The following is an 11077-nucleotide window of genomic DNA, read 5'->3' as shown; positions in this document are numbered from 1 at the left end:
TTAAGATCCAGCCAAAAGGCAACTTTCACAAAGAGGAAATAGAAAATAGAATTAAATGAATAATAATAATAATAAATTGGAGACGTTGCAACGTTTGCTAACAAAGAATGGTAAAACTCAAACGTCTTATCAATGGTGGGAAATCTGAAAAATATTCAATTTGCAACAAAAAATTTTGGCGTTAGTACGTTACTAAATTATTTTCGTGTACTTCGAGCTTCGATTCTCCATCAGTGCGTTATCGTTCGACGGAAAATGGACTTCCGGGAGAGGATCGATGTCGACGAATCGAACAAATGACAGTGAGAATTCGTACCCGTAAAGCTTTTGTCAAATTTCGGTGCAATCGGTCGAGCAGCGTGACATTTCTCGTCCGAGAATGGCTTAAATTTTTACGACTATCGATTTAAATCGTCCACCAAATGATCGGCCAGTAGCGATCGATGATGGACAATCTGAGTGACATTTACTATCTCGTGCAGATAATTGTTTATCAGATATTCGACTACTTACAGGTAAGATCGCGTGATTAACCTTCTCGTTCTGTCGTTTCAATTGCGCGCAATGATTGAAACGATGACTGACAAATCGTAAATGAGAACGGAATAATAACGAAATACGTTTCAGGATCTGATCCTGTACAAATTCCTCTGGCTGGTCTCGACCAACGACGAGATCGACTATTCGGTTTCGAAGGTGCTCGCCTCCAGAAACATGACAGCCGATGTCTTGGCCTTCTTCGTTCTCTGCGCCATTTTGTTTCTCATCGCGATGTTCACATGTTTCACGTCCAAATGCGAGAAAGACGAAGGACGAGATAACGCGACCGCTGGTATCGAAATGTGAGTCGAAGGACGTGGTTAAGTCTCGCGAAAGAATTTGGGATACATTCCTAGCAAACGACCCGTTCAACGATCGGGGTGAGTTATACGTCATTCGATTCTTCTAATTCAGTACATTATTAATATGCATTTCATTATCTGCGGAAACTCGTTATTTTTTTATGAACTGCTTGTAAAGTTACAGTAAAAAAGTAAGATTAAGTACATTTTTTGGCAGGTGCACAGGTAGAAACAAGTGACTATCGCTGCTATGTTCATGTTACAAATTATAAATGATTGATCTAATTTGATAATGCTACATTATCAAATGGGAATATGTAGAACGTGTATGCATAAAAATCATTTTTTTACGCATAGACTTTGCATGAGTTGGTCAGGTAGACAGTATGTGCCGCAACAATTAACCATATAACCCAGATCTACTCAGACAGTACTTATAGGTAGACAGTATGTACATGCAGCAACAGTAAAAAATGTTGCCACCCTCCTCTAACAGTGTTTACGGGTAGACAATATAATAAATTACTATTGTATGCAGTGCATTGGTTTAACTTTTTTTTTATTATTAAATTTCATTATCATCTACGTCTGGTATATTTTGATTTTCTACAGAATCAAATGTGAAATTTCTTTTAATAACTGATTAAATAAATCATCCTTTCCTTGCTTGGAAGATTTATAAAATACATAATGGCTTAAGTACCCAATGAAATTATCTTTTTTGCTGAAAATAGGAAATATTTATGGTATTATATGTTACAAAAAGTATTAAAAAACGTGTGAAATTGCAAATACTAACCGACAATATTCAGGCAAAAAGTGTTTACTATGCCTCCACGTAGTTTCTATTGTTTTCCTACGAGCACCTGTTTCTAAATCTTTAAAATGTAAACTATGGTTTACGGTGAGATGTTTATACCTTTCTTTTTCCAAAATGTTGTAGGCTTTCCAACAATCTGAGATAATTGTAGTTCCAGGCAACACCCACTGTTTGATTATTGGAAGAAGGGACTCTATATCCCTACTTTCAATAGGGACCAGGAATATTTTCCCACTTTCCCTTTCAATTACTCCGAAAACCCATTGTCCTGTGACTCTCTATGATATTTTCTTCTGCCGAATTTAGACTCGTCTATTTCTACCACTTTGCCTGATCCGCCAAGTATTTCACATGAGTTTTGTAGCCAATCAGCCATCACTTGCTTCACAAAATAGTTCCATTGAGAAACAGTGTTTTTATTTAATTGTAATTCTCGTATGATACGATATTGTTCAAAATTATGGACTAACGTGTAAGTTAATTTTAGTACTACTTCGTAAGAAAGTTTTGTTTTTGAGAACTATGTTCCACGCTTTATAGATATTTTTATATCACAGATTCGCTTTCTTTTGCAAGCATTGGCAGATGCTGCAATTGTTCTTCTACAGTGCCAATTTTCATTTATCAATTTCATTGCGTTTCCACACTGTGGACAATTAAAATTTTTGGCAATTAACTTTTTGTCTTGCAAAAATTTCAATAAGGCTTCTTTATTTTTAAAAAATTCGTGCAATTTAAATAAGGTCCATACTTCTGGAACTACTAATTCACTCATTTTTATAGCACAGTTGAACAAAATTCACAAAATACAAGAAACAGAAGAAAATCAGGAGTGACAGTTGAAACAAATGATTACTGAAACAATTTCTGCTTTTCTTCTGTTTCTTGTACTATCTGCGATGTGGAAATGTTATGAAAATGGTATATGCAAATTGGCAATGCAGGATAACTATTCCAGGATCTGTTAATCTAACTAAACGTAAAAGACGTTATAATATAAAGATATTTGCAAAGCAAAGAACATGGTTTTCTAAAAACAAACTCAGCTACAGATGTTTTAAAATTAACATATATGCTAACATATAATTATGAGCAATGTCATATTATTATATAACTAAAATTAAATAAAAATACTGCACAGCAATTGGAAAGGTAGAGTAGATTGTTGAGATTGATGAATCAACATTTTGTCGTAGACAATATCACAGAGGCCATTTGAAAATTAATCACAGCGTCAATTTTGAAGATTCCATTACTGATGCTTACACGAATTAAATTGAAACCACTTGGAGGCATGCTCCACATATAATACTACCAATATTCTATATTTTCAAGAAGAGTAACTTCATTGGATACCTGAGCTATTATGTATTTAGTAAATGAACATAGTAGGAAAGTGATGATTTATTTAATGAAATATTAGCAGAAATAGCAAAAAGGACACCCCACAGATCTTATGGAAAATGGCCCCTGGTTAAATTAGCTGAACTTTTGATATGATGTAGTTCATTATATCTTCATGAAAAGTTACAATGAGCCCAAGCTCGTAAATTTAACAGTTTTCGAGATACGGGGGATCACAAGTCAATAATAGCGCGCCTTATTCTAGACTACCACGTTTGAGCATATTTGAGTGTAAGAAGCACTGTTGTACACTGTCCATTTATTTGACCCCTTGAAACTCAGTAGTTGTACTGTGGGCCCTTAAATATTACCCCTTGATCCCCTGACCCTCTGACTCCCATTCAGGAGTCAAAATAAAAAAACGCCAAAAAGGTAAAAAATGGTTCTCTTTTTCATTGTACAAACATGAAGCACCGTCGTCATTAGCATTACCCAGTGTGCACCACAAGGAGGTTGCCCGATCGGATTTTGCACACCATGTGGTCCTGAAGAGGTCCGTTTTTATAGTTCTCTCTATTCGACCATAAGAATCTCAACATTCATATTGCCTTGATGCCCTCTATTAGCGGCATCTCTGGTCGCATTTAGAAGATTGCCATCCGAATATTTGGCATGCCTTTGATGACGAGCAAATCCTAAAAACCTTAAAACACTTGTAATATGTGCGCATGTACCCAATGTTTTGGCACCGGATTGACAGATGCAGTAGGAACCATTTATTACTTCCTCTTCTAGTTCCAGTTCATTTTTGGGAATTTGAGAAATAAGAACTTGATGTTTGGTACGATTCCGAAATCGTGAATAAACTTTTTGTCTTCTAAGGCTGTTATCTACCAACGAAATGCAATCTGTAATTCATCGTCATCATCTTTTTGTAGCCGAGGGTTAAGGGTTCAAGGGGTAATATTTAAGGGCCCACAGTACTACTATTGAGTTTTAAGGGGTTAAATAAATGGACAGTGTACAACAGTGCTTCTTACACTCAAATATGCTCAAACGTGGTAGCCTAGAATAAGGCGCACCATTATTGACTTTTCATCTCCCGTATCTCGGAAACTGTAACGACAGTCACTTTCCACCTGTAAACCTGTCAAAATACAATTAATCTTATTTTTTTACTGTAACTTTACGACAAGTTTATAAAAAAATAACAAATTTCCGCAGATAATGAAATGCATATCAATAATGTACTGAATTAGACGAATCGAATGACGTATAACTCACCCCGATCGTTGAACGGGTCGTTTGCTAGGAATATACCGAATTTGGAGTTGTTGGATTAACACCGAAGCGTGGACGTGAGTTAACAAAAAAATAGCATATTTCATTGGGTTATCTCATAATCATCGACGTTTTTTTTTATGTATTAGGGTTTACAGTCAATTACTTGGTTACTAGCTATTTTACACTATTTTGGACACAAGTTTCGACTCTCGAAAACTTGGTAAGGTTGTTCGATACAAAAATCGTGGTTTAACAGCATAACAAATGGAATAAAATTTGTTTTCTATTAATTAAAATAAGGTAGATAGTATATAGGATACTATTACATTCTTGTAAATAGCATGTACATCTTGTGAAAGTTGTCTTTTAGTATTGGTTCGATCTTAACAAGATGGCGACAGGTTCTGGTGGACTAGGTGGTGTATAGTTAATTGTTACATTACACTTGGAGCAAGTGAGTGGTTTTTGCTTGTCAAATTCTTATTCTGGAGATTATTACTTGTTCTATTCTTAGTAATTTGTCGTTTGTGTTTGACAATATTCTTATCGACGTTTATTTTCTGCATTAGGTTTTAAAGTCAACTATTCATTAGGTAGTCTGCTTCACACTATTTTGGGCAAAAATTTCGGTTTTCAGATACTTGAAAAGGTTTGTGCTAAGGAGTTTTGTAGAGGGTTGTCTCAGTCCCTAAATATAATAATTCGTATCTTACTTTAATGTTTTTTAGTTTACATTCTGTAGTTTTGTTGAGATTTAAAATTTCCCACAAATGCACAAACATCCGCAGTCTATTTATTACTATTTATTCGATCTTTGCCTGATACGAAACTCTCTACGTATTTTTCTCTCGGAAAAAATTTTGAATAAAATCGTTGTTAGTAACGATCTGTCGACAGAGTATCCACGGAGTTCCAGGAGGAGCCTTACTGGAGTTTCAGCGCGACGAGCTGCTTCGACGCCTGCGGGGACTCGGTCTGCGGCCACGGGCGCGCTCTAAAGCGAAACTTCTCGGACGAGAGTCTCACCAGGATTCGCGGGGTGGATCGTAAACGACACAAAAGGATTCTGAAGTTGTCCATCTTCGGTTTGAGCGGTGTCCAGGCTCAAAATTCGCAGAGCACCCGAACCGAGATGATGGCTCGAAAGAGCAGCCAGACGTGGCTGGTCAGACGAACTAGGAGCGGACAGATCTACGGGAAGTATCTTGCGTAGATCGACTCTCGACCAACGTTTTACTTGTATTTTTTCTTCTTTTCTTAACCGTTTACCGCTTTTTACGAGCCTCTTTTATTTTGTAACGGATCTTATCGTCGCGGCAGACTTTGTTATTCCGCGATGAAACTTTACGATTTTTACAGGAATGAATTTATTTTTCAAATATTGACACCAACCGTTACGCGCGACGTTTTATGAGACTTTTGTTTCGTTGATAGGAAATTTTCTTGATGTTTTTGTTTTTTTTTTTAGGCTGCCTCGCCGTGGCGAAGTATTTGTACAGAAATAAAGTCCTAACAGTGTTTGTGCGTCTCGTTAAAATCATTTCGCGCTTCGCTGGACGCGTTATCGATAAATAAATAAAGAGATCCAAACTTGAGGGAGGGGAGTGGAGGGGGGGGGGGGAGAGAGAAATTTATCTTGCAAATGTCGTAAACTTATTACGACCCTCGTATCCAGCGTCGTAAAAACTAGTATGTATGACTTTATTGCCGCGGATATTTCTTACGAAAGACTGGCCATGTATCGGGATCAATAATCTATAGATTATATTCCAACAATGGAAAGTAGAGCGCATGTAAATTATAAAAATAAAATTGTTATTGCACTCTAATACTGACCAAGAACAATACATGTTGAGAAAAAACACTTCGTAATAGAGAAACGTAATAAAGTTGTCTGACTTTTAATATTTCTCCAAACATTTAATCCTCTGATAATAACAACAAAATAACTGTATTGCATATCTATATTGGACGTCCACTATTTTTGCTACAAGCTCTTAGCTTTATGCTGTTCTGTGGCGTCTCTTGCACGTTACTCTACAAGCTATTAATATTATTGAATAGGACAATGAATTAAAATAAGTGTTACAAATGTTTTTATAAATACTTCCATAAATTTCCATAAATAGTGATCGTCTATTATTTTTTTACCAATGTAAAAACACGTTTCAATAAAATTTTGTATCGTTGTGTTTTATTGTACAACAGGAGTACTTATAAAATAATATTTGTTACCATTTTTCGAACTATATTATTTACTTTTAAGGAAAAACGTTGCATCGAGCAATGTCAATTTACTTTCTGGGTCGAGTGATAGGTCATCGTGTGGTTTTTAGTCGATAGGAGTCCAAAACCACCCTGTGCCACCTCCTGGGACCAGAGATGCCAGACGGAGCCCCGGGTGCACCGGGGATACCTCATTCCACTTTCTCATACTATGCCAGATCACACGTACGTGAGCTCGTATAAAATATTCTATTTAACAAAAGAATCTGTTAATTAATTGAGCCGTTTATTTTGAAAGTGGCCTAAGTCCATTTATCTTCAAATCGAGATATTTAAGGGTTTGCGTTTCAATGAATTTAAAAATATACGTATAGGATACTAATGAGTCATACTGCTTAAGTGTATCTAAGGGTGTTAAATTTATAGTTCCTATTAAAATAGTAGCAATTATTAAGTGAATAATATGCGTTTTCTTATCAAGAATGGAGTTAGGCCACTTTCAAAATTAACAGCCAGATTCATTATAAAATTTGAAGGTGCCCAAGTCCATTCAATATAATTTAGGATGCTTCAAATTGAAAAAAAACAATTCTGAATTTGCAGAGCTTAATAGTCGTTTTAAGCGTCCTTCGCTTACTTTAAAAGTATCCGAAAAGAATTTTTTACAGACGGGAACTTTTCCGTTTTTAGAATTTAACAAATAGCTAAAACTCCAATTTCTTGGCGAACCTTTTCCGTTTGTTGGACGTCTTTGTTCCACAATTTTGCGCTCGACAGCTTCGTAAAGCAATACATTTTGTTTGTTAAAATCTCCCAAACCCCAAAACTTCTCGAAAATATTCTTTCTTTCTTCTTCATCGTAATTTTTTGTGCAAGCATTCCGACAACGGCAATCTTTGTTTTCGAACATTTTTTCAGGTACAATATTTCCGGTTTGAGTACAATATCTTTTTCCTAAATTCCGTTTGGATGTATGATTCATCAATCTTTTCTCCATTGTTATTCGTATCTTCATCCCCTGAAGACGAATATTGTTCTATAATTCTGTTTCTTTTTCGATTTTTTTAAAAAATCATTAGTTACTATTTCTTCTTCACTGTCTGAACTAAATAGTCTTGTTCTGTTCTTCCCCATGGATGAAATAATTTCTAAAATTTAATATTAAATTTTATGTTTTATATTAATTAAACGTACTGGTTATTCAACTAACGCAATTGTCCAAAAACTGAGGTTAACTTGAAAATACTAATTAATTAAAATTACCTTCATCATTGCTTTCCGACATTATCAATAGTAAATATCTTGATTTAAGTATAAATGGAGTTTGGCCACTTTCAAACTACACGGTTCGATTATTGAACTAACTCTGAAAACTTATGTGTCAAGAATGATCGTATTTGCTCGGAATATAAGCAACCTGAAATGCTTTACTGATAAATAACATGGAGTTGTACATGTAACCATGGTAACCGGAAAAAATTGAAAAATGGAGTTAGGCCACTTTCAAAATAAACGGCTCAATTTGATTATATTTGAAAATATTCTTGCTAAAATTAATATTTCACAGTCAAGTATTAGAATTTGGAAAAACGTTCACATCTACGAACTTAAATTAATTCTTGTTTATTTTAAACATAATTTATTACAATGATTTATTCTTTATACACAGAGATGCCATATATACTTTATTATTTGATTTCACGAATACGTGTACACAGTTAATACATTTTCAGTTAGCTCATTTTATATTCTGTTTCGATCTTTTTAATTGTTTCCATTATTTTTTCCTTTTATATTTCATTTGTTAAAATACATAGGCGTTTCATTAACACTAATGCTAAAGTTATCGATGCCAGTAAAATCTTAAATACTAGTAAAAGCAATTTTATTAGTGTCAAGAGTCATACTTAAACGATCGTTTAAAAATCATACAATGTTTCAGAACAAGTTAGTTCACAGATTCATAAAAAAGATGTTTTAGAAATATTGTATGAAGATTAAATAGTTTATATACTAAAATCAGTCCTGTAAGTAGCGATAAATAATTTAAATATTAAGTACAGGGAAAATAGTATAATAGGAAACCATTCTTTAAATCTAGTATCGACGTATAAACATTATATAAATTATATTTTATAAAAAATGTTCAAGTATATTAAATTCAAAAAATACTCTTGATTCTTAAACAGAAGTTTACATTTATCTGTCTATAAATTTAAGTTTCTGTTAATATGTAAGATGAATGGAATTAATATAAGAAAGATGTAATTAATTGTTCGATTGCTAGTTATTGTCTCCGTTGTATTCTACGACATAAAAAATATTGCGTGAAACAAAAATATTAATAGTTAAACGGAAAAGTCGAAGCGCATTTTCCCTAATTTATTAATTGAAATTTTTAAACACGGGGATCTAAATATCACATTAATAAATTCAAAAATACGGTTTTCGAGTAAACAAAATAAGCTATTGTAGAATAGGATTCTTATAGATTTATAGTTTAAAAAATTCGATACTCCGACCTCTGTGTCGTTCGCATCTTGGATTAGATCATTTTAGTTTACATAAAGTTTCTATCTCTAATATTGTCCACGACATAGTTCTTTCCGTTTAATAATTCCACATGTATACATATATATATTTGCACACATTCCGAACAACATAACAATTATGTTAACATATTTAAAATAAAGTATGAACAGCTTGAATCATTATTGAAAGAGTTTGCTACCAGTCTATAGTTTTAGATATCAGGCACTGAGATTCTGCGATTTAAAGAACCTTGGCCGAAAACATCCATTTTTTGTAAAACTCAATCAATACGATACATGAGAACATAGTGATAGTTACAAGTTTGCATAATGTATAATGTGTGTTACCTTGATATGCATGTATCGCAGTTCTGTGTGTGTATATGTTCTCTGTATATTATGTATATAGTATATATGTACGTATCGTATTCAAATAGATCTATATAAGTATAAAGTATTTATAATCAGGCATTAAAACCGCAATCGGTATCAAACCATTTCTATATAATTATTCAGAAGTTTTCATTTTGTACGCATCGTAGGAGCTGAAAGTGATTAATTCTCAGCACGAGATATGGATTAAGCCACATAAATATTCTCTTTTTTTTTTTAACCTACTTAAGTTTTTTTTTTCTTGTTATACGATTACATGAAACGTTTATAATTATTGTCTTTATATAGTTCTGATTCTTAAGCACTTACCATTGGCATAGAACGTTTTTAATAGCAAGTAAACGCGAGGAAAAAGAATCTGCTTCCATGATTATTTTTTTATTTTTTTTTTTTTCAATTTAATCTCCAGTTATTGAGATACCTTTATTCGAAAACTGTCACCGGGGCAGTTTAGCCATTCGAAATAAATGACCCAAACGAGTTCTTAAGAATCGAAAGTTAAATTCACTCGTACGCATAATCGATGTATAGTATATCGTGTATACATAAACTCGAGTATGAGGAAACGAGACGCGAGCGATGCGTTTTCGTCTTTCTTAAAGAATTCAATCCGTACATTACAGATTTCTCCTTTTTTTTTTCTTTTTTAAACGTATTGTCGCTTATTATTACTTATTTCAAAGTATTATCTTTTTCTTTTTTTAACATACATATCGTAAACTCTGAAATCGAAATCGCATCCGTGTCGATTGCACGTACGGGCTACAAGAATATCTTTTAAGATTAATTATTGTCATTCGTATAGTTCCGTTGATTATGCTTTGTAGTCTTAACTTAAGTAAATATATATATATATATATGTATGTATATATATATTATATGTGTGTGTGTATATATATATATATATATATATTGTCAAAATCTTCAAAATATTAGTCTTTCTATTTTATTGTCCATGTTCAAACGAGGCGGAGAAAACCCGAACGTATTTACACGAAATCGCGATACTTTTCTCCAGATTATGTTAGATTATCGATCTCGATATCCTAATCTTCGATTTCCGTTGCAGCCTCGTTCGAGCGGGTTTCGTCTCGAGAAGAATCAAAAATTCACGACGGAATAGAAGCATCGAACGTCTGAAGACTTTTTTTTTGCAGGACAAGACACGTAACATTCTGCAATAAAACAATTGACTAGAACCCGGGTACTTGCGTTCGGAACAAAAATTAAATTTTCCTTTTAATTATAAAAATGTCAGTCTAAAAATATTCGCTTTAAAAGAAATCTTTAATTTTTGTCAAGCATCGAAAGTGTCGCAAAGCAAAATATCGAAACGATTATCGTCGATTGAAATGCTCGTGACGTCGTACCTATATACCCATTTTCTTTTTTTTGTTCTATGCATCGGTTGAAAGTTGTAAAAACCGGTTTCAGGAATCTGCCCAAAAATAAATTCACGATTTTTTTTATTTCATGGCGAAAGAAAAAAATAAGCTCTCAAAAGTGGGTCAATTCTGATCCCGTGAGAAGCTACCCTTTTTCCAAAAACTATTCCCGATATTATGTGTACACAAATAATGGCGATAAACATAGTAAAAAGTGTAACGAATACAGAATAAATCGTGAATGTCTGACAA

General features: G+C 33.6%; 1 protein-coding gene across 1 annotated transcript; it reads left to right on the top strand.

The window, feature by feature from the left end:
- Positions 1-385: 385 nt before the first annotated feature.
- On the top strand, positions 386-5791 carry LOC122402138. Its single transcript, XM_043404705.1, has 3 exons — positions 386-515; positions 628-842; positions 5188-5791. Exons 1-3 carry the CDS (start codon positions 444-446, stop codon positions 5501-5503), a joined length of 603 nt encoding a protein of 200 aa, XP_043260640.1. The 5' UTR covers positions 386-443; the 3' UTR covers positions 5504-5791.
- The last annotated feature ends 5286 nt before the right edge of the window (positions 5792-11077 follow it).

Source organism: Colletes gigas, unplaced genomic scaffold, assembly GCF_013123115.1.
Source record: "Colletes gigas isolate AHSC1104 unplaced genomic scaffold, ASM1312311v1 Colletes_gigas_Sc00033, whole genome shotgun sequence".
In the NCBI taxonomy this organism is placed as follows: domain Eukaryota; kingdom Metazoa; phylum Arthropoda; class Insecta; order Hymenoptera; family Colletidae; genus Colletes; species Colletes gigas.
Note: the sequence above shows the minus strand (reverse complement) of the source record. Positions and strands in the feature narration are given on the sequence as shown.